Source organism: Dermacentor silvarum, chromosome 7, assembly GCF_013339745.2.
Source record: "Dermacentor silvarum isolate Dsil-2018 chromosome 7, BIME_Dsil_1.4, whole genome shotgun sequence".
Taxonomy (NCBI): Eukaryota; Metazoa; Arthropoda; class Arachnida; order Ixodida; family Ixodidae; genus Dermacentor; species Dermacentor silvarum.
Window position 1 is genome coordinate 64121294 of NC_051160.1, and position 27875 is coordinate 64149168.

General features: G+C 46.0%; 2 protein-coding genes across 11 annotated transcripts in view; both read right to left on the bottom strand.

Moving 5' to 3' along the window:
- LOC119458133 (leukocyte elastase inhibitor A) overlaps nt 1–27875 on the bottom strand; it is a 45842-nt gene that overhangs the window by 4302 nt on the left and 13665 nt on the right. The window contains exons 1-3 of one of the 10 annotated variants that reach the window (XM_049670772.1): nt 22597–22741; nt 21687–21813; nt 18010–19300 (exon numbers count right to left, since the gene is read on the bottom strand). The exons of 1 other annotated variant lie outside the window; for it this stretch is intronic. In XM_049670772.1, the coding sequence (XP_049526729.1) occupies nt 18150–19289 (1140 nt within the window). In that variant the 5' untranslated portion in view covers nt 19290–19300; nt 21687–21813; nt 22597–22741 and the 3' untranslated portion in view covers nt 18010–18149. Of the gene's footprint in view, nt 1–142; nt 523–18009; nt 19301–21586; nt 21607–21686; nt 21814–22596; nt 22998–27875 lie in introns of those variants that run through there. 8 more of the 10 variants (XM_049670767.1, XM_049670765.1, XM_037719955.2 and 5 more) reach the window with 8 other exon arrangements.
- Nucleotides 24088–26902, bottom strand: LOC119458917 (serpin B3-like). The gene is made up of 2 exons (XM_049670020.1): nt 26752–26902; nt 24088–26614 (listed from the first exon to the last, which is right to left on the bottom strand). The coding sequence occupies exons 1-2, from the start codon at nt 26900–26902 to the stop codon at nt 25773–25775; spliced, it is 993 nt and encodes a 330-aa protein (XP_049525977.1). The 3' UTR covers nt 24088–25772.

The following is a 27875-nucleotide window of genomic DNA, read 5'->3' on the forward strand; positions in this document are numbered from 1 at the left end:
TTACTGACCTACCTCTGTACAGTTAGATATACTTGGACGCCTGTATAACAGCGAATAGCTGCTGCTGGTCGTTGAGACACTGAAATATAAAGTGTTCAGAGACTTCACATTAAGGGCTCTGACAGCGAGAGAAGAAGCCCACCTGACAGTGGTCCTCGCAGCGATGATCAAACGTAGTCGCTGGCCCAATCAGCGCGAAGCAGGAAAGCACGGTTCGCTGTTGGCGCCCTTTTACAATTCGCCGGGTGGGCGTTGCCGAAGCTCGCGACGGGGAATTGCAAACGGCGATGTCGTTGTTTACGAATTCCTTCGCCGCTGAAACACGTCTCGCAGCCCGTCGCGGTTCTTCGTACGAGCTCGTTTCTCTCCCTCCCACTTGAAACGGCGACCGCGTTGACCAGCTCAGATCGACTGTCTGGGTTTGTCACTTCGCCACTGTGTTGTAAATCAACGATGCGGCTACGGCACAACAACGAGACAGCCTTGGGTTTGGGCGACGTTACCGTAGCTTTCGACACACATACGGAAAGCGCCGGCGCCCTGTACTGGCGCCACCTATAGGAGGCACGTGGTACCCGAAGCCTGTTCGGTGACTTCTGGGTACGGGAATTCCCCAGCATCGACCTCTTTTTCCGGCCTGTCGCTGCTGTCGCCCTATGAGATCTTAGATCTCCCTATAGGAGCGCTCTTTTTGAACTGAGAAAACTTACATGCCAGCAATTTTCCGGCAGCGAAAGAACGCTGCTGTTGTTGGTTAGGGGGTTGATATCGATATAATTAGTCTTATGGCTGGATGCTCAGGGTAGCAACGTGGATCTTGTCATGTGGGATATATAAACATAGTTTGTTACGACTTCGTATTCTTTTGACAAACGTCACCATTGGGAGGAAGCTTCTGTTCGAAGCCAAGTTTGGTACCCTTTTTCAAGTAATCTTGAAACGCGAAAATTACGTGTTAAACTAACACTGAACAGATATGAATGATATTTGTTGCATTTGAGAAAGTGAGCGAGAGCAAAGTTCTACGGCATTTAGGAAGCAGAATTATGATTTATTTTTATTTTGACCTCAGTACTCTAAAGAAAAAATTCCACAGCATGTTACCCTCCTCTAACACGAGAAGGCGAAAGCCTGCTGCACACGTGCTAATGGATGAAGTTATACAATCGTAGGGTTGAGTCTTGCAAGACATAACGAGCCGCAGTGTGAAGTAAACGTAAGGCGCTGTAGGTCGACCTCCTCAGCGACACATGCGAGAACATAATGCACTACCTAAGGATCTTTCTTTCGTTCTCTCTTTCTTTCTTTCATATTTTTTCCTTTGTTCTTTATTTATTTCGTGCCTTCTTTCGTTTCTTCAATAATATTCATCCATTGTATCTTTACTTGATTGCGGGGGTATGAGCCATTCCTCATGATGATAATTTTGCATAATATTTTATCGGTTATGAACCATTGCTGATGACGATATTTTATGTCTCACTCGTCTGCTTTTTTGTATTACTACACTACTCGCCGCATTTTTCGAGTATGAACCGTTGCAACGAGCCACATAAGGCTTTCGCCTTAAAATTGTCGAAAAATGATCAATGAAAATAGGAAGAAACTTTGTCACTCTGTAACACTTATCCAAAGACAGTATCAGAATTCTGTAATATGCATCTCCTAGAGTCTGAAGCAGAAATGTATGGTGCATTCTCAGTTTACGTGGGAGTGTTCATTTGTTAACGGTGATTTTGTAAGTGTCCTACTCAAAATTCATTCACAAAAATTGACCAGAGCGGTCAATTTTGTATGCGTTATGCCTCAAAAAATTTAGTTTTAAGAATTTTGGTATTGCTTTTATTCCTGAGTTGAAAAGTCGTTAACGTAGTGCATATTCAGTCTAACTCTCATATTTTCAGCTATCTTGTAAAAGAACCGATGACTTCCAATGTTCCAGCCAAATGTTCTCACAAGGCTCGGTAGTAGAACTTTTTTTCCAACAATTTTCTAAAGTTATGTGCAGTGGGTTGCGAGAAAACCAATCTTTTCCTTTCTGTCTATTTAGATAGGACTGTTTTTGCTTCGAAGCTTCCTCAGCTGTAGGTCATGTCGTAACCCCACGTGACAAAGTGAGCTTCAACGCGAAATTTATGTGGGATATTAAGTGTGTTTCTCGAGAATAAGTACAGATTGAATAATTACAGTCTGCCAAATGCAGGGTAATTCCAGTGCAGTTACTTTAAATTTATAAAGTTATGCTCAAATTACTTTTCGGTTGAGGCCTAGTATACCGATCTCCTCTTAGACGAAACCAACGTATGGTTGTTGCCACGTGTCAACGAAACGATTACCTGTCGCCTTTTCAATATTGGGTTCCACGCCAAGTCGAAATATTGTCACTTATCGTTATTCCAAACGTTATCTAGAATGAAGGTTACACCTTATGACTAAACGATGGTTTCAAGAGCCCTTTCAAGTGCCACATAAAGTGAATGTAGGACTTAAACGTAACGCATAAAGTGAAGGAGTTGTAAGGAGTTGTAAACGGGCTTACCTGCTGTATCCCAGCGTAATGCGTAATGCCTCAAATTTTATGCTCTCGCGCCCTCTGTTATTCGAATACAGGACACTCGCAAAGTGTAAGATATGCACTTTATTCAGAAAGTATGAGGAATTTGAAGGCCAGTTTGTGCGATGGTACCACTTTGTCAAGATTAGTCTGGCTGGCTGCTTCTGTTTTCTTATGAAGAATCTGTTTTTGAACCTTTGTGTCAGATGTTTTTGTCCCTGAAGCCTTACAGTTAACCGCAGAATTTTGGTGGGAAAAATCACTTAGAACGGTTCTATATAACGAAATACAACGTCCACGAGAGTATCTAATAATTTACCAGCACAACTCGAGAATAAAGTCGGCGTAATTATAAACCGACTAGAACAAAGAAAAATTGCGTAGGATCAGAACGTTTACATAGTACCGCATAATCCTGCATACAGGTTGGCTCGGAAGAAAGGTCGACCCCTGACCTTGACTTGGCCACACGACGACTCACAATGTGCTTTAAAGCACATTGTGAGTCGTCGTGTGGGCCGAGGTTGGCTACTTTTTTAGGGAGAAATGTCGCAGTCTATATTCCGGTTTATATGATACATAAATTTGGCCTGATTTGATCTAGACAACAAATACGTCGTACTACTGCAGTAGACTACAAGCAGACCACTATAACAGCAACCTGCAGTAGCTGTATCCGTGCACAAAGAGGCAACACTAATTGGGCTATGGCTTCTACGGACAGTCACAATGCGCACGGGCATAATATTCAGCCTCTGGCATCACCATTACTCCGTTCCAAGGCCACGAACGGAACCCATAAGAAGTATAGCCTCCAGATCAAGGCTGCGTATTGCGAACATGAACGGTCGGTTTACGTTAAATTGATAAGCACAGCAGAGCACACGGTTCACGGGTGTCGCAGGAGCAGCTTCCGTGCCTCCTTCGTTGACGTCCACGTAGGCCTCGTGGAACACTTGCGAAGTAAAAAGCTTTGCACTAGTGCTGATTCAAGTGAGGTCAGCAGCCGGCGTGAAGAGATCTTTCACTCCCAAGGCAATCGATGTTTATTTAAGCTTTATAGAATATGCCATCTTGAATTTTGGGAGGAAGATATCGATGCCGCAGCGACGGTGAAGATTTCTGAATAGCTTAAGGACGTTTCTCGGCGTTTCTCGGCGTTCTCAAGTTTGGACAGTTCATCGTAGCTGTCGGGAAGAAGAACGACCATGGAGGCCTTGCCGCCACGGTATTTCCAAAGCACTTGCCCTAAGCTCATCGCGGGTACCCATCATGTAATCGGTTTTCTGTTGCATCATGTCTACTGTTCTCTTTTTTTTTTTTTCGAATCGAGATGAAAATACATAGGGCGCGTTGAGTCGGCGTCGAACTCAAAGTTCCAGAGGCCTTTATCAGCTGTATAAACTTGGACATGCAGCAGCACCGGCAACACGCAGATCTGTTGTCGACGCCGTCGGCGTTTTGCACGCGTTCGCACAAAATGCGTGCGGCGTTGGTGACTGTTGCCGGAGCCTCTGATATAAATAGGCACTTGGTGCCGCGGCTAAACGTCGCCTCAGTCCCCCCCCCCCCCCCCCCCCCCCCCCGGTCTTTCACGCGTCGGAAGAAGGCGCGTTTGCTCGACATACAGTTGATTGTAAAGGAGGAAAGAGACGCCTACTTCTGCAGCCCTTAAGGGAGCACGGCGCAGAACGCGCGTTTGTTCTCCGCCGCGCGTTCACTCCCCGTGAAAGCGCGCGTCCCTCGCGCCCTTTCACTCGCACACACAGCGTTCGGCGGCGCGCGGCAACGATTTCATCTCTATTGACGTCATACGGAACCTCACGGCGACGGCGACGGCGACGGCAACGGCGACGGCAACGGCGACGGCGACGCCGACGGCAGAAATCTGCTTTGGAGTGTCCATATAATTGCTATCGCAATAATAGATGGCGTTAACAAGGATCTGGATGGTCAGATCATTCACGCTCCCGTCGGGCAAAATGTCCTTGATCTTTGATTCTGTGACATGTTCGACCCAGGCGTTTATCTGGCCTCGTACCTTCTCGTAGTTGTTCTTGAAGTCGATGGATTCCATGGTGGTGTCCAGAGCTGTAAACGACTGTTCAGAGTACATTCGGTTCCCACGCTAAGCTTTACGTCGGGTGCAAAGCCGTCCAGCTTAGAAAGAAATCGTGAGAAGTGCGTGTGAATCTCTTCGCTGTTGACGTGTAGAACTTTGGCGAGCTGCCTCGAAGTATTACCTCGTGCCCCTGCCAGAGACATGGACAGTGCCACAGAGATGCTGAATGGAGAGAAGAAAATGTTTTTCTTTGGTGCTTATTTGTGACGAGTTGCCTGCACAGGTCGACTGAGAAGTTGACGAGTGGCTCACCAAGCTGTTTGGCCTCCACGTTTTCGAGTGCCTGCAAGAAAATTGGCATTGCTGAATGGCGACAGCCAACTGAAAATAGTGCTTCTAAAGTAGTCGTCCGCAAAGGAGTACATTATCGCAACGTCTTGAGAAAAGTTAGGATATAAACATTTGACAAGACGGCAGTAATATTGCTGGTACGTTTATAAACGCAGTTCATGTTTTGCGGCAAGAGACAAGAGCAGAAGCAACAGCTGACGTCAAATGACGTGAAATACGTTGGAGAATGATTTCCAGAAAAGCAGTCTGAGTCGGATGACTTCAGTTGTTATATAAAAAATAAAGAAAAAATCGAAAGGTTGCACTAGGCCGCGCAAAGCTCAAGACACAGCGAAGCTGGCTGATTGATTGCGTATCTTGGTTGTAGCTAGGTTAGCTATCTCTTTCTTTCTCTAGTTATTTTTCTCTCTATCTCTGCTTCTTTCTCTTTCTTTCTCTCTCTCTCCTCCTTATTCTTTCATTCTGGCTCTCTCCTTCTTTGTTTTTCTCTCTCTCCCCCCCTGATGGAAGAAGAAGCAACGAGAACGAGGGTCAATATCTGCTTCTCCTGCTTCTCTACGTGATTACGGTCGAAATATTGCTTTAATATTGAAGATGTTGGCACCAATAGACGCTAATGTCACAAGGCTTACGCCGACACCAAGTTTTCAACGGTGGGTGGACATTTTCCTAATCTTTGGAGTACTTTTCTGTGTGACCACCGGCAGAGGCTCGGCGGACAACCTCTGCGCGGCGACGCTCGCTCAAGCCACGATGTCTACGGCTATGCAAATCACCATTGAGGGTGAGGATATCTCTCCCGACGAAGTCAGTGAAAACGATGGGTGGACCACGGCATTATACAAGCGGAAATCCATTAGCAAGAACCCGATCGAGCAGGGCGGCCAAGCCCCCGACACGCCACGTGGCGGGAACAAAAGCCCGGCTCCGGCGAGTGTTAAGAAACGGCTCACCACTGCTTCCAGACTACCTCCACTACCGAAAGAGCACGTTCGAGTCATAATCCGTCCCCGTGGAGGACTGGACATCAGGAAGATGGGCCACCTTAGAGTTGCCCAGGCCCTCACTACCGCCGCTAGGCTCACGGAGGCGGATACGGCAGAGGATATCATATGTCCGAACATGGTGCAAAACATGTTGGTGGCAAGCACACCATCAAAGCGCAACGCCATGGCCTACGCCGATGTGAAAGCGATTCTTATAGGACAAGCAAGTTACGAAGTGAGTGCCTATTTCGCTGCCCCAGAAAACTCGTGCAAGGGAGATATTCGCGACATTGATCCAATCATCGAGCGGGAGGAGCTCAAACGCCTCATCATTCAACCCAAGAATCCAAGCGCCCTCGAGGTGAGAAGAATCAAGAACATAAGCACGGTAGTCATCCAGTTTGATGGACTCAAAGTACCGGACTATGTAAAATGCGGTCCCAGTTTGGTAAAATGCTCACTGTTTCGCAGACAAACTGACGTTTGCTATGCATGTGGAAGGCTAGGTCACAGAGCCGACGTTTGCCCAACCCCTGAAAATGCAATCTGCCGCGCCTGTGGTGCGAGAAACCCGGACGATAAACACGAATGTACACCGAAGTGCACCCTCTGCGGAGGCCCTCATCCCACGGCTGACAGAACCTGCCATCAAAGGTATCAAATTCCGTAGAGTCCGCCTCTTGGTCCAACCTGCACGTGGACCTGGGCAGCGATCACAATATCCTCGCCACCTGCGTCAACGTGAGAATCGGGAACCTCAAAGAGTTCACTATTACAGACTGGGATTCCTTTCACAAGATTAGGGAGGAGCGAGCACAAACACAAGACTCAGCACTTAGTCTAGAGCAGTGGACTGAACAGTTAAAAGACGATATCAGGGCGGCGACAAAGAATCTCCAGACTGAACTGGAGGTGGACAGGATGTATAGCCGCCTCGCTCATCTTCTAGAAGCTAAAAAGTCCCTGTTAAACAGATGGAAAGGGCAGAAACTCAACCGAAGGCTCCGAAACAATATCGCGGAACTCAGCAAAGCCATAGATCACTGCCAAGCCCTGGTCAGATGAGAGTTGGAGCTAAATGGAACCTACTCAAGCATTTACTCGATGACACAAATACCAAGTCGAACCAAAGACAAGTGATAGCGAAGGTTCTCCACGAGGCATCACAATCAGAGACGGTAGAGTCCGTACTTTAAAGACTCCCTCGCAAGTACCTGCCACTGGGCAGCTCGAGTGAAGAAGACTATCCACCCTACAAAGGCTCATCCTGTCCCGAACTAGATGTCCCCTTCAAGTCAGGCGAAGTAAGGGAAGCCCTCCAGAAACTAAATGGCAGGTCAGCCCCTGGTCCTGATGACATCCCCAACCGGGCCCTCAGAAACCTGGACGACGGTTCCATAGAACGGTTGACAGAAGAGATAAATGGAACATGGGAACTAGGGGTTGTCCCGCAGTCCCGGAAAATGGCCTCGGTCATCCTCATCCCAAAGCCTGGAAGAACCCCGAGTATCACAAACCTCAGACCCATTTCACTCACGTCCTGCGTGGGAAAGGTATCGGAACATGTCATATACAACCGCATCTCCAAGCACATCGAGCAACAAGGATTGTTTCCCTACAACATGATCGGCTTTCGTCCGGCCTTGTCAACGCAGGACGCGATGAAGCTTATCAAGTGTCAAATCATTTACAATACCACAAGAGATATAAGAGGCATCTCAGGCCTAGACCTGGAGAAGGCGTTTGACAATGTCTCCCATACGCACATTCTGAAGAAGCCTTCCACAGATACATAAGCTCATTCCTCAGGGATCGCAAGGCCAGGCTCAAAATTGGTGACCTCCAGTCTGACAATTTCAGTTTGGGCCCCAGAGGCACGCCACAAGGAGCGGTAGTCTCACCACTACTTTTTAAAATTGCCATGAAGAAACTATCGGAAAGGCTGTCCAACATAGAAGGGATCAATCACACACTCTACGCCGATGACATAACAATCTGGTGCACCGGAGGAAGCGAAGGAGATGTTGAATTAGGCTTACAGGAGGCTGTAGATCAAACAGAGATGTACCTGGAAAGGTACATCTCTGTACGAGCAAGTCTGAGCTTCTCCTCTAACGGGCCAGTCAGGAGAGGTCCCAAACCTAGAGGCTGGAAACCGTTGTCTGAAACAGACATAAAACTCTACACTAAAAGCGGCTGTACCATCCCCAGAGTAGACACCATTCGGGTCCTGGGCATGTTCATCGAATGCAATGGCAGTAACAATACGACGCTCAACAAGTTCACTACCAAAACCGAGAACATGATCAGGCTCATCAACAGAGTCTCGAATAGGCGTGGAGGCCTTCAAGAAGAAAACCTCCTCAGATTATTCCACGCCTTCCTCATGAGTCACATAGTTTATGTGGCAGCCATGCACAATTGGTATAACTCCGAAAACAAAAAAAAATTAACACGCTCATCACAAAGAGTATCAAAAGAGTACTAGGCATTCCGTTACAGGCGAGCACGGACCTCCTTATGCAACTAGGAGTGTATAAAACTTCAGACGAGAGTACTAGGCATTCCGTTACGGGCGAGCACGGACCTCCTTATGCAACTAGGAGTGTATAAAACTTCAGACGAGATAATTGAGGCCCAGGGGTCGGCCCAACTGGCCCGTCTATCCTGCACCCCGGCTGGAAAGAAGAATCTGGCGGTTCTTGGGATCAACCCTACACTCATTGAAGAACGGAAATATCAAATCTCAGGAGATCAAAGGAATAATATACGAGTCGCACCATTTCCCCGTAATGTTCATCCTCAACACAATGTAGGCAGACGCCGGGCAAGAGCCCTCGCCCTCCTCAAGAGTATCAAAGATGATACCCATTCAGCATGTTTTGTCGACGCAGCCAAATATGGACAGTCGTATAACTTCGCCACTGCCATCGTTGATCACAACGGACAGATAGTGAATGCAGCTTCCCTGAAGTGCTCAACTCCATCCAGAGCGGAGCAGGTCGCAATTGCTATGGCACTCCTAGATAGCAGCAAAACAGAAATCTTCACTGATTCGAGATCGGCGGTCAGGGCTTTCGCGTCAGGGTCCATTGCTGAGGAGGCTCACAAGATTGTCAAGAACAAGATCATCTCTACGCACACCATCACGTGGTTTCCGGCACACCTCGGTCCTCAGCTTGACTCCTTGCCCAATCTCAATGACATTGCCCACTCCCAAGCGCGCGCACTAACCCACCGCGCGGCAGCGGGGCGAGCTCAGGGGCCGGGGTTCTCGAGTTTCGGGACACTTTCACTACTTTCAATGAAATCACTAAGCACTATCATCTGGGTAGGAGGACTTATCCTCCACGTCATAGAAAACTGGCTAGACCTCTGTCGTCCACTTTACGCATGCTTCAGACTAAGTCCTATCCCAACCTGGCCCTTTTCGTTCGATCACTCCAGCGGCTTTTAGCTCTACTTGCCCCGACTGTGCGGCTGTTAGCAATCTAGAACACATGCTCTGGCGATTCCCCTCGTTACAGGGGTCCAATCGCATCACGGAAGAAGAATGGAACTCTGCCATCCAGAGCTCAGAACTGTCACGACAAACTTCGGCTGTCCAGAGAGCCCACGACGCAGCGGTTAGGCTCGGCCTACCCGTCCCCACGTGGGAGCGGCCCGCAGCTCTGCCCTAGGGCAGGACTTCTGAGGACCTAGTTAATAAAGTTCTTTGTCTGTCTCTCTCCCCCTCTCATTTTCTCTTTTTCTCTCCCAAAGGAAGTTGAGTTGCAATCGTCAGTACCATGCAACCACATGGTTCACATAAATGCGCGTTCTGCAAGCGTCGGTGTATAGCACAGTGATTATGACGCTCGCCTTTAGACCCTGGATATCCGGGTTCGAATCCTGCCTTGCCAAGAACGTTCATGCTATTTTATTTATTTCGCTCGGGCGGCGAACGCAGACGCTTCAGAATGACCTCCCGCACATGCGCAGTAGCGCGCAGCTGGCGTAAGGTCAGCGGAGCCGTGTCTGTGTGGCGTCGCCTGGTTTCCATGGCTACGGCGCGGCCGTTTCATGCCACACGCAAAATTACGGCTGGATTAAACTGCGGAAGAAGACGATGACGCTCAAGCCAATGCTGATTATGATAATTTCGTGGCACACGCACAAATTATGGCTGGCCCAAACAGCTGCGCTGTTAAAAGTTTATTCTCCGACGTTCGATAAAGACTCTAATTAGTGGGAGGCTATAGTAAACTGCCTACCGGGTGTACAAATGTATAGAGGGCACCGTTAACTAATCGCGCAACTCGTGTGCACCGCCTATTCTGCTCAGTGTATAGCTTTCTACTGCCTATTTGTGCAAAACATTGTGGCATCAAGTCTGCATTATGCCCAGTGCGGCAAGTCCACACATCCTAGAGCTACACGTTTCTTTCGAACTATTTTCGTGACGTACGGTCGCAACACTTGGAAGAAGCTACAATTACAGCAAAATACTTTGCAGGGCTAGTTGGTCTTTAGCCATCGTGAAAAGTAACATGAAAAATCAGGGGAAAAAAGGACGAATGGACAGAGCGCTCCTTTCCCCCTGCTTTTTTCCAGATTTTTTAATCTACTTTTCATCATGCCTACAATTCTATGTTGTGGCTGTTCATTATTTTTTTTGCCGGCTCCTCACGGAAGAGCGCGTTGTTAGTAAGCCATGTAGATTTCATTGTGTTGATTCAATCTTTATCGAGAACATCTTAAACAATAGGAACCTGGGTCTGACCTTTCGCCTGCAAAGTTCTGCTTCCGGCTCCGATTCCGGCATAGCTTTGTTCATTTGCAGAACTATGTTCAAGGGGGTGGGTAACATCTGTTTTCCGTTTATGCACACGACTCTTCTGTAAAATTGTCCTGCTGTACATGTGAATAGATGTGCAGATGAATTGGTAGCGGATAGAATGTTACCTCAAGGCGCTCTTCTTGGTTTTCTTCAGATAAATTATCTTGCTGCTTTTGTAGTGCATGTTACAACACCAGAAGAATGGTTACACTAAAGTAACGTTCTGCCACTTCTTGCATTGTCATTTAGGGGCTGGTCTGGTTCTATTAATTGCCTGATGTCATCAATATCATCTTCAGCTGCACTTTATACAGAATTTCTAGTGATACTACTGTACTAGTGAAACAAAGTGATCTAACCATATCGACCCTGCAGTGGGAACCAGTGCTTCACAGAGAAACCGGGATCCAGTGGTACTATAGAGATTTCATACGAGGCTCTAAAGTACATTGCAGGAGATCACGTGACATAAGCATCAGCAGCGAACAACGCGGCACAACCGGAACAAGAGGTCAGTGTCGCTTTGCTGGGCGGTAATCAACAGGTAACAAACTCAGGCCAAGGATAAATTTATTGTTTAGTTTGATTCTAAACCATTCAACTGTGTTTTATTTTATTAGTAGTTCATGCCACAACGGTGAATATTTTCGCATTTGTTGACAAAGAGAACCGACAGTGACACAGCAATTTGTCCACAGCTAAAGCTGTCGTAAAATTCTACTTGCGCTATTTACTCTGTGAAGCTGCTTCGCAAAAGCGGGCTTTTTGTTGCCGGCTTGAAGTAATAGCGGCTTGAAGTTAAATGAACACAGACATTTATGTCAGCTTTAGAGATGCCGCAACGCGATGGTCTTGTATATGCGCACTTGTCTTAATCATAATTACACATCACAAATTCGACTATCCCCTCTCCCAAGTAGGAAGTAGTAGGCCAGAGCATGGCTATAGCTAAGGTCTACCTTAGTGTAAACAAATTCTTCTTTCTAGCTTCATCTGTTTTCAGTAGAAAAATATAAGGCGACTGGTGCTTATTCATTCTTAATGTCACAGCTCCACGCAGTTGAGTAACATACAACTTTATCTTGCCTCAGGAGGAGTTATGACATGTCAGACTTACAACACTGACACATTTGCTCTGCTGAACTACTTGGGCGAATCATGCCTTTGAATTTACCATAACATTTCATCCATAAACAGGTCGAACCGTTGTAAATTGTTCGTCTGAAAAACACCGAAAATGTCATTCACCTTTGGGGGATTCATAATCCAGTGGATTCATAGGTCTTATCGAACGTAGTCTTATCGAACAAAGGTGTGCAAGTGTGGCCTTTGAAATGAACAGCTAAATCATTGCCGTATTTATTTTTATGTTGGTGCTGCCTGACTCTGTGATTAAAATATTGTCCTGTCTGTCCTGCACTGTATACTTTCCGACAGTTTAGCAGGATTTCATATACTACATTTGATGCAGTTCGTGTATTTTTTACGTGACTGGTGAAGCACGCCGATTGCCTTTCTTTACGCGTAAGATTGCACTCAGTAAAGAGCTCGCAGAGATCAGAAAAATAAAACTACATTTACTTCTTCTCTCCTAGCTACATTCTTGAAATTATGAGACAGCTTCTGCACATACGAAAACATGCACTGGTAATATGTGATTTTATTTTTTACTTTTATGCAATCGCAATTTGTCCATGTGTGTTTGAAAACGCTATAAATGCGCTGGTGTTTTCTTACCAAGCGTCAGTTGGTAGTCAGCGCTGTGTCTGTGCTCACCCTCATTTCTCTCGCCAAATAGTTCACGCTCTTTCAAGCATAAGGATCCAATATGAACCTGCCAGCCTACGCCAAAATGTTGTTATTGATCGTTTGGTTACAAGTCACAAAGTCAATGAGCGACAAACGACATTTCGTTTCTTCCGTAAGCTACGACAAAACTTCAAAAAACACGCATGCTTTAAACTCGGATTGTGGCTTAAACAAATCTACCGTAGTTGGCACATCCACGAGTGATTTAAAAGTGATGAAGTTAGAAGGGCCCTGAAAGACATGACCAGGGGAAAAGTTGGTGGAGAATATGGAATAACAGTCGATATAATCATGGATGGAGGAGATATCATACTTGAAAAGATTGCAGACCTTTATACGCAAGGCCTCACGACTTCAAGTGTACCAGAAAACTGGCAGAACGCCATCATTATACTCATCCACAAGAAGGGAAACGCTAAAGAATTGAAGGATTATAGACCGATTAGCTTGCTCTCAGTATTGTATAAAATATTCACCAAGGTAATTTCGAATAGAATCAGGACAACACTTGACTTCAGCCAACCAAGAGAACAGGCTGGCTTCAGGAAGAGATATTCTACGATGGATCATATCCATGTCATCAACCAGGCAATAGAGAAATCTGCGGAGTACAATCAAACTCTCCATATGGCTTTTATAGATTATGAAAAAGCATTCGATTCACTAGAGATACTAGCAGTCATAAAGGCATTACGTAACCAAGGAGTAGAGGATGCATACGTGAATATATTGGCAAATATCTACAAGGATTGCACAGCAACCTTGTTTCTCCACAAGAAAAGTAGAAAGTTACCTATCAAGGAAGGGGTCAGGCAAGGAGACACAATCTCTCCAATTCTATTCACTGCATGATTGGAAGAAGTATTCAAGCTCTTAGACTGGGAAGGCTTAGGAGTGAGGATCAACGGCGACTATCTCAGCAACCTTCGGTTTGCAGGTAATATTGTTCTATTCAGCCACAATGGAGACGAATTACAGCAAATGATTCAGAACCTTAATCGAGAAAGTGTAAGAACTGGTTTGAAGATGAATATGCAGAAGACAAAGATAATGTTGAATAGCCTGCCAAGGGAACAACAATTCAGGATCGCCAGTCAGTCTCTAGAGTCTGTAAAAGAGTACATTTATCTAGGTCAATTACTCACAGGGGACCCTGATCACGAGAAAGAAATTTATAGAAGAAAAAAATTGGGCTGGTGTACATACGGCAGGCATTACCAAATCCTGATGGAAGATTACCACTGTCGTTGAAAAGAAAAGTGTGCAATCATTGGATTCTACTGGTGCTGACATATGGGGCAGAAACTTGGAGGTTAACAAAGAAGCTCGAGAACAAGTTAAGGACCGCAGAAAGAGCGATGGAAGGAAAAATGTTAGGCCTAACGTTAAGAGACAGGAAGAGAGCGGCGTGGATCAGAGTTGTGATCAGCGGTGTGGATAACATCATGAAGTCATTTTTCTGCCGCATCATATTTACTTTTCTCTTCATCTTTGAGTCCAGACGAAAACTCATTCGGCACGTCGACTTGGGAGGGAAGTGTGAATCCCAAGTTCCCTTTAAGTAGATTGCATTCACGATGATCAAGGTGGTCACTGCATCCACGCTATCATCGGGGAGAAGGTCCTTGATCTTTGATTCGGTGACCTCTTCGACCCAGGTGTTAACCAGACGTCGAACCTCTTCGTAGCGGTTCCTGAAGTCAACGGACTCAATGGTGGCGTTGTAAGAACCCCGAAGACGAGAAAGATAACTCTCCAGAACCGGAAACGTCTGTTCAGAGTACATCCGGTTGGCGACGTGTAGCTTCACGTCGGGGGCAAGGCCCCCAAGTTTAGAAAGTAAACCCCAAAATTGCTGGCGAACCTCTGCGCCGGTGACGCGTAGAACGTCGGCCAGTTGCTGAGCTGTAGTATCCCGCGCCCCTGCCAGAGCCATGGAGGGTGCCGCGGAGATGCTGAATGGAGAGAAGAAAATGTTGCCTGTACGTCCGCTCTTCTCAGCGAGGTGCTTGTACAGGTCGATGGAGAAGTTGAGGAGTGGCTCTTCACGCGTTTGGCTCTCCATGATTTCGGACACCTGGGAAAAAAAGGATATCGCTACGTGAGATAGTCCGCTCAAGATGGCGGTGTTATATAGCACAGGTGGTCAGTAGGAATACGATGTGGATTCGGTGCATCAAGAACAGGCAGTAAGGTAAAGGGGCAGATGTATATACAGTATGAATCAATTACGTGATCGACAGACAGTGAGCCAGAAATGTCACATCGTTAATGCAGTGTTTTTATGATAGCACTGCAGTCGCGTCAACTGTTCCTTTGTCAATGTGATCAAGCGGGTTAGTCAACGTGAGAAATTCTAATGATAAAAGAGGAATTATTTTTAGAGATAACAGCGTGTGTCGCGTGCGTGACCTCTTTCCGTAGAGGTACTCTATGCAGAAATGGTCTTATTGCTCTACGAAGTCGCCGAAAACTCAACTGTCTTTAAGGTGAAAGTTGTAGTGCAAAAATAAAACGGGCCAAAAGAGAAAAGCTTCGAAGTACGAGAGCTATCGCAAGTGCCGTTGTCGAGGGTCTGAGTACACTGTCCTGCCTGTGCCAAAAAACAAACAAACAATTTCCTAGCTAATTGCCCACTACGCGAGAAGTCATGAAGTTTATGCGCCTTCTAACTAATCGGCAAACAAAGTTAGCTTGCCCAGGCTGACTCCGTAGGGGCGCAGGAACACAGACTGAGTAACTGTTTTTCGCGTTGATGCGTATTGTCGCGTACGTGTTTATATAACCTCTTCACGGGGCCAGTTCGCTCACTGCAAACGGGATGGTTGTTTGTGCCGCGCCTAACAATTTCTTGCCTCATCATTTACCTCACACACACATTGCCTCCATGGCAGTTCGATTCTCGGTCTCGAAGGCCGCGTTCCGATAGGGGTGGAGTGCAAAAAAGGCTCCTGTGCTTATATGTAGGTGTACGTTAAAAGACACGTCATATGTACGAAATCAATCCGCAGCCCCACACTACAGCGTCCCTCACAAACCACTTTGCAGTTTGAGGAAGCTAAACGCCACATTATAAAATATCCGCGAAATATGTAAGGCTGCAGCGTCCAGGTGAATGGATTGACAGCAGTGGTATTTCCGCATGGACTAAAATCTGATCGGCGCTCATTGTTTTGAGTTGACAATGTAGAAGCATAGATAAAGAATTTCCGCAGAACCAACCTCACGAAGACTGTTGATGGTAATGCAATGATCATTCAAGCCATGTAGCGACACAGGGAATTGCTGAACACATCTTTATCTAGAATCCGCAGTGTTCATTCTGAAATTTAGATTGGTTCGACTATATGAGACATTCGCTGTCTCCGGGAGGGGCCCACTGTACGATGACACTCGCTCGCCAGTGTCGCCCAAAGCCATGACGTCATCGCGAAGGCTGCATAACGACGACGCACTGAGTGCAGGGGAATGACGAAGAAGGAATTACGTCACTAGAACGACGAAGGCGGTATGACGACCGAAGGCATGAAGACAATGGGACAATGGGAAGAAGACGAATGCATGAAGACAACGGGATGACGACGAGTGTATGACGCCGATGACATGACAACGGCGGCATAATCACGATTTAGTGACAGCATGACACGGTAACCTATATAGTAACTTTTGGCCATGAGTAACTTATGAAATAAAGGTTACAAGTGGTTTATTTTCATGTTTTCGCTATTTTTATGGGGTCTAAAAGTTACAACACCCAAAATACAAGCAATCTAAAGGTTACCATCACAAATTGCGCAATGTACCCTTTGTGCAGTAACCTATGAACAACGTGGTCACCTATGTTTCTACAAGCCAGGAGCTGCGCACATGGAGCGGACGTTTGTTGCTTAAAGTGAGGGAATATATATATTTCAGTGGCAGCGCGGGTGTGGTTGGCGGCAAGACCGATTCTAATATACCACAAGTGCTGAAAATCTATCGCGTCTGCTTGGTACTGTCGTTCTGGGTTGCAATCATAAGCAGACTTACGCGTGATCAAAAGTATGATTTCTCTTGTGTCGAAGTAAGTTGTTACATGCAATGCAATTATAGCATTTTGCGGCTCAATATGCTAAAGCACATGATTATTCGGTCCCTGAGTGATTTGTAAAACGAGGTCATGTGCTATTCGAGCCTCTTCTCACTGCGGCACCAGATGATTTACTTCGCGAATCGCAATTCTTTCAAATCACACGTAATTTCGCGGCGTGCTGCGATAGAGCTGTTGTGTCCCCTACTCCATATATAGACGAAATGCGCGAAAAACGGTCGCAGTTATTGTAAAAATGCAGACAGAGGAGGACAGCGCCAGAGAGGGCAGCAGCGGTCATAACTAAAGCCCCTTAAACTTAATTCGTAACCGGATCCAGGCGTTGCCGAGAGCACAACTTGACGCGCTGTTTTGTGACATTGCGCCTGCACTTCCAATATATCGATCGAGGTAGGAAGTCGAAAACAAGTTAAGATGAGAACAGCGGGTATAGGCAAGGAACGAGGAACAGTATAGAGCGATTCTCAAAATATCAGACGACGGCCGCTCCGATATGCGCTAGAGGCGCATGCGCAGACAAACGCCGGCGCTTCACTCGCGTAAAAAAACAGAAAAGGTCATGCAAGGAAAGGGTGAAAGCATGGGTGAAAGTAACAGCCACGGCTGTGAGAGTGAGTATTCCTGGCTGCTTGGCGCTTGGCTGTGTTGCACGCCGGGAAGTCTGGAAGGCGAGAAGGCGCCTGCGGAGCACCATTACAGTTCGAACCGCCCAAACCGTTTGCGTGAGCCACGCTGTTTTGTGGCGGCGTTTCTTAATTGCTTTGTTCGCAATTTGTAAGTCTTTGGGTTTGTGTGCGCACTCGATAATGCAGCTAAGCAGCTGGGACATGTGGGTTGTGCTGCGCGGCAGCTGCAACGAACCTTTTTGCGACTGTCGGCGCTATGTCGTTCGTTTGTTCACCGGGCGACTCCGCAGCAAGCGGAATTCGTGGCGACTATTGCAACCACTGTCCAGCTGCTCACGGCCGAATGATGGACTTGGGTAAGTGGCCTTTGTGCCCGCCAATGCTGCTGAAGCCTTTGATGACGCTAGACGTTTTAGGGCTCTTGAGCGGGCGGGCAAGTGGGGATGCGTTTCAAGTGCTATCGGCCATACGAAGTCTCATAGTGGCATGACGACAAAGGCCTTACGTTCCGCGTCTTGAATGTAAAAAAGTTCCAAAATGTACTTAAAACTTAATCTTTGTAATATGAAGAATGGTCTAAGAGATTTGACCGCATATGTTTTTACTACATAAGCGCGTTATGTGATTGTTTGCAACAATGGGACATCATCATAAACGCAGGGTCACGAAAGTGCTAGGTTGTGTGTCCCGCCTGCGAAATGAGAGCCCCAGACGCGTTTCAGTAACGTAACACGTTTTATTCCAATATTTCTTGTTTTGTAATCTTTTGAATGTCTTGGAATAGCAGATCAGCAAGCCTTTTGCTACATCAATAATGTTCAACAACGGTTCAACGCCTTTTATGCATTGAACTTACAAGTCGCGAACGGAGCCCATGAAGAGCACGACATCTGGGTCGCAGCTACGAATGAAGAACATAAATGGCCGATCTACAACAAACTTGTAGGTCTTTGGCGGCATAAGGGACAAGCTGCAGCGCATCATCGTTACTGCTGTAGCAGCCGCGGCTTCGGTGCCCTCTTCATTTACTTCCACGAATGCCTTGTGAACCACATCGGAAGCTGACAGATTTTCCTTCTCGCTAATGGCGGACAAGTCGGCTTCCGACGAGAAGAAATCATTGATTCCCATTTGTTGCAACATTCCCTTTAGACCGATCGCCTGTTCCAATTTGAACTTCGGCAGATACAGCTCAACGTCGAAAAAGCCGCCAATATTTTTCAGCAGCTTCGCGAGCTTCGAAGCCGTCAACAGCTCCTCAAGGTTGGACAGTCCTTCGACGTCGTTGGGCAGAAGCACGACCATGGAAGTCTTGCCGCCTCGGTATGGTATTTCCAGGGCCATGATACCGAGTTCTTCGCTGCTCGCCATGCTATAATGGTCCTTTTGGTACATCATGTCAACCTGTTTCTTGCTTTTAGAGTCCAGGTGGAAATCGGAACGACGAGTAGCATCAGGGTTGAACTGTGAATCCCAAAGGCCTTTAAAGTAGATTGCGTTTACCAGGATCAGAGAGGTCAAAGCATTCACGCTGCCTCCGGGAAGGAGATCTCTTATCTTGGATTCTGTGGCTCGTTCGACCCAGGCGTTGACTTGCTGCCGAATGTTCTCGTGGTCGTTCCTGAAGTCGACAGATTCGATAGTAGCGCCATAGCTGTCGCGTAAAAGCGCCAGGTAGCTGTCCAGGACTGGGAACGTCTGTTCGCAGTACATTCGGTTGGCGATATGGAGCTTCACGTCAGCAGCGCAGGATGGTAGTTTCGAGAGAAAGTCAGAAAAATGGTTGTGTATCTTTTCGCCGTCGACTCGAAGCACATCAGACATTTCCTTGGCTGTTTTGTTCCGTGCACCTCCAAGAGCCATTGAAAGAGCAGCCGAGATGCTGAGTGGCGAAAAAAATATGTTCCCTTTATAGCTGCTCTTTGGCGACAGCTGGTTGTACAAGTCCACGGCGAAATTGAGGACAGAGTCTCCAAGCTTGCTGACGGCCATGCTTGAAATGCCTGCAGGGAAGTGAAATAGTTTGAGAGTCCTGTTATGGGAACGTACTACGCTAGCCGAAATTTGTCCCTGTGGCTCCTAACTAAGCCAAGAACGATGAACACAAGCGTTATGCAGTGAAGCAGCAGTAAACGAGAAGACAACAACAAATTACGAAATTCACTGGAGTGCTGAACACATCACAGAAATTAAGAGGAAGCTTTAGCTCGGGCCCAACTCGGATGGCGCCCATTCGAGTACATGTAAAACGCAGAAACGCGTCTCTGAGATAACCACTGGGCCGATTTTAATGAAATTTGTTGCATCTTAGAGAGAAAGTTAAATTCTAGTGACTGTTGGAAGCATAATTTCGATTTACGGCCTGAATTTATAAAGTGAAATTTTCAAGAATTGCTAACTTCGAAAAAAAAAAAAAAATAGAAGCACAGCACAAGTTGACAAATTCGTAGCTCTGCACCTAGAGCAGGTATTGCAGTTCTGTAAACTGCATTCATTAGAGAAGCAGAGAAGTTTGATATGTCAATTTAAATCTTACGTGAATTCGTTACATTCTTTAGAATATTTTTGCAAAATTTCTACTCACAAGTTAGTGGTCTATTTGAGAGCCATGTATATCATATCAACTTTGTTCACTTAAGATGTACTATTAGGTGAAATTCACAGAATTGTGATATCCTTTTCCATTGCTTAGGCTCACAGTTGTAAATATGATAGTTTCGTTTTCTTAAAATTTGCGAATTTTGTCAATTTTTCTTAAAGCATTGACAACCTAAATAAAAGAATCGAAACCAACAGTCACTAGATTTGAATTTTTTTTTAATTCAACAAACTTCATCAAATGTGGTGCAGTGGTTGCCGAAAAAGCCAATTTCTCCTACCACATGTATTTAGATAGGCGGCCCCTAGCTTAAGCTTCCTCTTAAGAAGCGACTCTTGGATTGGTGTCACTATTAACACACAGGCGTGTCACAATGTATGTGCGTGTGTGCGTGTGCGTGTGTGCGTGCGTGTGTGTGTGTGTGTGTGTGTGTGTGTGTGTGTGTGTGTGTGTGTGTAAAGAAAACGATCACGTCGCGTCTGGAGAGCAGAGAAAGAATGCTATTACCCGAGATTTGACACAAGCAACTTGTACCGCCAATGAACGCACTGACCACGCAAGTCTCGCGTTTATAATGACCGACACGCGCTATCTCTTGAACCATTTCATCTTTATTGTGAAATAGGTATGCGACATCAGAACGAGTGCTCGTCGGCAGGGCGTTCTGGCTCCATCTGAGGTCGAAAACCCTGACAGCGCGCTGGCAACTTGCCCGTCCAACGATCGATATCGTCTCATTCTTTTTATGTTCGCGTCTGGCTCAGGAAGAAGCCAGCGCTCGTTGAAATAAAAAAAGTTACCGATAGGTTTGATTGTTATTTTTATAGGCATCAGTTTGAAGGAGGTGTTAATAAGCAGAACACTAAATTAATGGTCAGTAGCTTTGCAAGAGACAAAAACTTAGTGATTGATAGTAAGCCTGTACAAGCTGTGCAAGGGTACATTAGTCACAGAAGGAAACTCCCAGAAGAAAAAAGGGGGTGAGTGGGGGGGGGGGGGGGGGGGGTGAGGTAGGAAATTGAAGCGCCTGTGGAAGACATTTACAAGTAATTATCGGTAAGTTACTTTTATCCTTGAAAAGAAATATGTGCGATCCATGCATTTTACCGGTACTAAACGAGCGATTCAACGAAAAATTATAAGCTTAACGTTGAGACGCAGGAAGACAGCGGTGTCGATTAGAGAAGAAAGGGGGAAATAATATTCCCTTAGTTGCGATTAAGTGCAAGAAATGGAGTTGGCCAAGCCATGTAATGCCTAGAGCTGATGGTATATGAGGGTCTATGGTAGTAACAAATTGGGTACCAAGCGACGGGAAGCGCAGTAGAGGATGGCAGAGAAGAAGGTGGTGCGGTGAAATGAGGAAATTCGTAGGCATAAATTCGCACGAAGGTCAGCTGGCAAAGCACAAGACACGGGTAATTTGACATCGCTGGGAGAGGGTTTCATCTAACGAGGTCGTCAACCACGTGGCTCGAGATTTGACCCACCGAGCCGACGCCGAGGAATCTGAACCGGAGCGTATGCACCCTCTAGTCTCATACCAAGACATCACACAACACTACAAGCTAACCCGCAGAACACATGCACCCCCACACAAGTCACTACCTAGAGAGCAGGAGCGATTCTTCCGAGATCTACAGGTTCATACACTCCCCCACCCAACCAGAAACCACCTCATAGCCCCTACACAATTCTCTCCGCAATGCCGCTTCTGCTCAGAGTCCGGGTCCCTCAGGCACATAGTAGGGGGTTGCTGAGAGGCACCACTCAATCCTCCGAACCCTTACCACACCAACGAGCTTTGGGAGAGAGCCTTGGCCAGCTCCGACCTCGAAGATCAGCAACGGCTGATTGCGAGGGCCCAGGACGCGACCCGAGCTCAAGGCATTCTGGAATGAGGACGCCTCTCCAAAGCTGCATTTACATATTAAAGATGTTTATTCTCGCTCTCTCTCTTGCAGTGGACATAAATAGGCATGATAATAATGATGACGAATTTTACCCCTAGTTTTACTTGTATTCGCCAGAAAAGAAAATGCAAGATAGTAAAAAAAAAATAATAAAACCCGGCCACAGGGGCTAGTGAATCTGGGCCCCAGAACAGCTGAGATCTGCATGTCGGTGACATGTGTGCTGAAGTAAAACAATTCAATTAACGACACTGTGTCTTTTTATGCTGGTAGACAGCAAGAAATGCGGCCGAGATAAGTATGTAAGAGTATTGTAGTACGAATAAACGTCACCTATGGCACAGATATGCATTACGGCAAATACACATGCAACCGCGAATGTTGTGAGTCAACATACTTAATTTTTTTTTTAGTAGAGACCCACCGCGCTTGTGTACGCGCTTGATCAACCTGTATCGTGTGAACTGAGTACATGCTTGGGACTGTAGCGAAATCGTATTAGCCCAAATAAGTACGTGAAAGAACTGTAGAAGATGCAATTTCACAACTTATATACGTACGAGTAGTAATTACTGTTTAAGTAAATGTTCTGCCCCTTACGGTATGCCAGTTAAGTAGCCTTCATTTATCTTATCTCACTACGAATTATTGACCTACCTCTGTACAGTTAGATATGCTTGGACGCCCGTATAAGAGCGAATAGGTGCCGTTGTTCGTTGAGACACCGAAATATAAAGTGTTCAGAGACTTCACATTAAGGGCTCTGACAGCGAGAGAAGAAGCACACCTGACAGTGGTCCTCGCAGCGATGATCAAACGTAGTCGCTGGCCCAATCAGCGCGAAGTAGGAAAGCACGGTCACTGTTGGCACCTTCGCCAATACGTCGGGTGGGCGCTGCCGAAGCCCACGACGGGGAGGTGCAAACGGTGATGTTGTTTACAAACTCCTTCGCCGCTGAAACACTCTCGCAGCTCGTCACGGTTCTTCAACGAGCTCGTTTCTTTTTCCCCACTTGAAACGGAGACCGCGTTGACAAGCTCAGATCGATTGTCTGAGTTTGTCACTTCGCCACTGTGTTGTAAATAAACGATGTAGTAGTGGTACAACGACCGGACAGCCTTGGGTTTGGGCGACGTCAGCTGAGCTTTCGACGCAGAAACGGAAAGCGCCGGCGCCGTGCACTGGCGCCACCTGTAGGGGACACGTGGTATCAGAAGCCTGTTCGGATACTTCTGGGTACCGGAATTCTCTAGCATCGACCTGTTGTCTGACTGTCGGCGCTGTCCCACCAGAACTCTCTATGAAATCTTGGATGTCCCTATAGAGCGCTCTTTTTGAACTGAGAAAACTGAGACAACTGCCAGCAATGTTCCGGCAGCTAAAGAACGCTGCTGCTGTTGGTTAAGGGGTTGATATCGATATAATTATGGCTGGATGCTCAGGGTAGCAACGTGGATCTTGTCAGTGTGGTATATATAACGTAGTTTGTTAGGACTTCGTGTTCTTTTGACAAACGTCCTCATTGGGAGGAAGCTTCTGTTCGTAGGCAAGCTTGATACCCTTTTTCAAGTAAACCTGAAACGCGAAAATGACGTGTTAAACTAACACTGAGCAGATATGAATGATATTCGTTGCATTTGAGAAAGAGAGCGAGAGCAAAGTTCTACGGCATTTAGGAAGCAGAATTATGATTTATTTTTATTTGGACCTCAGTACTCTAAAAAAAAAAATTCCACAGCATGTTACCCTCCTCTAACACGAGAAGGCGAAAGCCTGCTGCACACGTGCTAATGGATTAAGTTATATAATCATAGGGGTCCGTCTCGCAAGACATAACAAGCCGCAGTGTGAAGTAAACGTATGGCGTTGTAGGTCAACCTCCTCAGCGACACATGCGAGAACATAATGCACTACCTAAGGATATTTCTTTCGTTATCTCTGTCCATCTTTCATTCTTTTTTCCTTTTTCCTTCGTTCCTTCTTTCGTTCTTTCTTTATTTTATTCGTTCTTTCTTTCTTTCTTTCGTTCCTTCAATAATACTCATCCATTGCATCTTTACATGCTTGCGGGGGTATGAGCAATTCCTGATGATGATAATTTTGCATCATATTCTTTCGGTTATGTACCATTGCTGATGATGATATTCTTTATTTCACTCGTCTGCTTTTTTGTATCACTACACTACTCGCCTTTTTTCTTGCATTTTTCGGGTATGAGCTGTTGTAACGAGCCACGTAAGGCTTTCGCCTTAAAATTGTCGAAAATTGATCAATGAAAATAAGGAGAAACTTTATCACTCTGTAACTCTTATCCAAAAACAGTATCAGAATTCTGTAATATGCATCTCCTAGAGTCTGAAGCAGACATATATGGTGCATTCTCAGTTTACGTGGGAGTGTTCTTTTGTTAACGGTGATTTTGTAAGTGTTCTACTTACAATTGGTTGGTATAAACCAGAGCAGTCAATTTTGCACGCGTTATGTCTCGCAAAATTTAGTTTTACAGAATTTTGATATTGCTTTTAATGCCGAGTGCTTCAGATTCAGCTTAACTCTCATATTTTCAGCTGTCTTGGGAAAGAACCGATGGCTTCCAATGCTCCAGCCCAATGTTCTAACTTCTCACAAGGCCGGTAGATTCTAGCTTTTTTTTTTCTAACAACTTTCTAAAGTTCAGTGCAGTGGGTTGCGAGCAAAACAATCTTTCCGTTTCTGTCTATGTATATAGGACTGTTTTTGCTTCGAAGCTTCCTCAGATGTAGGTTATGTCATAAGCCCACGTGACAAAGTAAGCGTCAACGCAAAATTCTTGCAGGATATTAAGTGCGTTTCTAGAGAATAAGTACAGCTTGAACAGTTACAGTCTCTTAAATGCAGGGTAATTACAATGCAGTTACCTTAAATTTACAAAGTTACGCTCAAATTACTTTTCGATTGAGGCCTAGTATACCCATCTCCTCTTAGACGAAACCACTGTATGGTTGTTTCCATGTGACCACGAAACGGTTACCTGTCACCTTTTCAATATTCGAACGTTATTGTTATCTTGACAGAAGGTTACACCTTATGCCTAAACGATGGTTTCAAGAGCCCTTTCAAGTGCCACATAAAGTGAATGTAGTACTTAAACGTAACGCATAAAGGGAAGGAGTTGTAACTGTTTCAAATAGGCTTACCTGCTGTATCCCTGCGTAATGCGTAATGCCTCAAATTTTATGCTCTTGCGCCCTCTGGTGTTCGAATGCAGGACACTCGCAACGTGTAAGGTATGCCACTTTTTTTTTTTATTCGGGAAGTATGAGGAACTTAAAGGCCAGTTTGTGCGATGTAACCAGTTTGTCAAGATTAGTCTGGCTGGCTGCTTCTGCCTTCTTACGAAGAATCTGTTTTTGAACTTTCGTGTGAGATGTTTTTGTCGCTGAAGCCTCACAGTTAACCGCAGAATTTTGGTGGGAAAGATCACTTAGACTGGTTCTAAATAACGGAATACCAGGTCCGCGAGAGTATCTAACAATTTACCAGCACAACCCGAGAATAAAGTCGGTGTAATATTACAACGACTAGAAACACGAAAAATTGCGTAGGATCAGAACGTTTACATAGTACCGCATAATCAGGATATAGGTTGGCTCGGAATAAAGGTCAACCCCTGACCTTGACTTGTCCACACGACGACTCACAATGTTCTTTAACGATTGCTATTAAACCAAGGGCCGAGTTTACCTACTGTTTTAGGGAAAAATGTCTCGACCTATATTTCGGTTTATATGGTGCATAAATTTGGCCTGAATTGAGCTAAACAACAAATACGTCATACTACTGCAGTAGACTACAAGCAGACCGCTACAACAGCAACCTGCAGTAGGTGTATCCGTGCACAAAGGGGCAACACTAATTGGGCTATCGCTTCTATGGACAGTCACTATGCCCACAGGCATAATATTAAGCCTCTGGGATCACCACTACTTCTTTCCAAGGTCACGAATGGAACCCATAAAAAGTATAGCTTCCGGATCAAGGCTGCATATGACGAACATGAACGGTCGGTTTATGTTAAATTGCGGAGAAGCACAGCAGAGCACACGGGTCACAGCTGTCGCAGCGGCAGCTTCCATGCCTTCTTCGTTGACCTCCACGTAGGCCTCGTGGAACACTTGCGAGGTCAAGAGCTTTCCACTAGCACTGATACCAGTGAGGTCAGCAGCCGGCGTGAAGAGATCTTTCACTCCCAAGGCAATCGATGTTTTTTTAAGCTTTATAGAATGTGCCAGCTTGAATTTCGGGAGGAAGAGATCGATCCTGGAGCGAGGGTGAAGATTTCTGAAGAGCCGAAGAAGTTTCTCGGCGTTCAATCGCTTCTCAAGTTTGGACAGTCCATCGTAGCTGTCGGGAAGAAGAACGACCATGGAGGCCTTGCCGCCACGGTACGGTATTTCCAAAGCACTTGCCCTGAGCTCATCGCTTCTACCAATCATGAAATCGTTTTTCTGGTGCATCATGTCTACTATTCTTTTTTTCTTCGAATCGAGATGAAAACACATAGGGCGCGTTGAATCGGCATCGAACCCAGAGTTCCAGAGGCCTTTAAAATAGATGGCGTTAACAAGGACCTGGATGGTCAGATCATTCACGCTCCCGTCGGGCAAAATGTCCTTGATCTTTGATTCTGTGACATGTTCAACCCAGGCGTTTATCTGGCCTCGTACCTTCTCGTAGTTGTTCTTGAAGTCGACGGACTCCACGGTGGTGTCATAACAATAACTTAGAATGAGAGGTAGGTGTCCAAGACTGGAAACGACTGTTCACAGTACATTCGGTTGACCACGCTAAGCTTTACGTCGGGTGCAAAGCCGTCCAGCTTAGAAAGAAATTGTGAGAAGTGCGTGTGAATCTCTTCGCTGTTGACGTGTAGAACTTTGGCGAGCTGCCTAGCAGTGTTACCTCGTGCCCCTGCCAGAGACATGGAGAGTGCCACAAAGATGCTGAATGGAGAGAAGAAAATGTTTTCTCTTTGGTGCTTTTTCGTGAGGAGTTGCCTGTACAGGTCGACTGAGAAGTTGACGAGTGGCTCTCCGAACTGTTGGGCCTCCATGTTTTCGGGCACCTGCAAGAAAATTGTCATTGTTGAATGGCGGCAACCAACCAAAATAGTGCCTCTAAAGTAGTCGTCCTATCAGAAGTACATTATCGCAACGTCTTCAGAAAAGTGGAGATATAAATATTTTTGACGAGACGGCAGTAATATTGATGGTACATTGGTAAACGCAGTTCATGTTTTGCGGCAACAGACAAGAGCATAAGCAACAGCTGATGTCAAATGACGTGAAATACCTTGGGGAATTATTTCCAGGAAAGCAGTCTGAGTCGGATGACTTCAGTTATATGAAAAAAAAAAAAAAAAAGGCGAAAGCTTGCACTAGGCCACGCAAAGCTCAAGACACAGCGAAGCTGGCCGATTGATTGCGTGTCTTGGTTGTACTTAGGTTAACTCTCTCTCTCTCTTTATTTCTCTATCTCTTTTCCTCTTTATCTCCGTCTTTCTCTGTCTCTCCTTCTTGCTCTTTCATTCTCGCTCTCTCCTTTCTCTTTCTTTCTCTCTCTCGCTCTAGTTTTCTCTTACTCTCTCCCAAATGAAGTTGCGTTGCAATCGCCCATAAATGCACGTTCTGGGGCGGAGGTGTATAGCACAGTGGTTATGACGCTCACGTTCTGATCCTGGGTACCCGGGTTCGACTCCTGCCTTGACGTTAACGTTCATTTTGTTTTGTTTATTTATTTCTCTCGGGCGGCGAGCGTAGACGCGCCAGGATGACGTCACGGCGCATGCGCGCAGCTGGCGGGTGCTCGGCGGAGCGGTGTCTTCGTGGCGTCGCCTGGTTGCCATGGCTACGGCGCGGCAGTTTCGTGCCACACGCACAAATTACGGCTGGCTTAAACTGTGGAAGACGACCACGACGCTCGAGCCAATGCTGGTGTAGATAACTTCGTGGCACACGCACAAATTACGGCTGGCTTAAACATCTGCGCTGTTAAAAGTTTATTATCGGACATTCGATCAAGACTCT

Coding starts and splice junctions, on each gene's coding strand:
- LOC119458917 (XM_049670020.1), bottom strand. CDS start 26,902: ATGGAGGCCCAACAGTTCGGAGAGCCACTCGTCAACTTCTCAGTCGAC. Junction 26,615..26,751: donor GTCTCTGGCAGGGGCACGAG/GTAACACTGCTA, acceptor CGAATGTACTGT/GAACAGTCGTTTCCAGTCTT.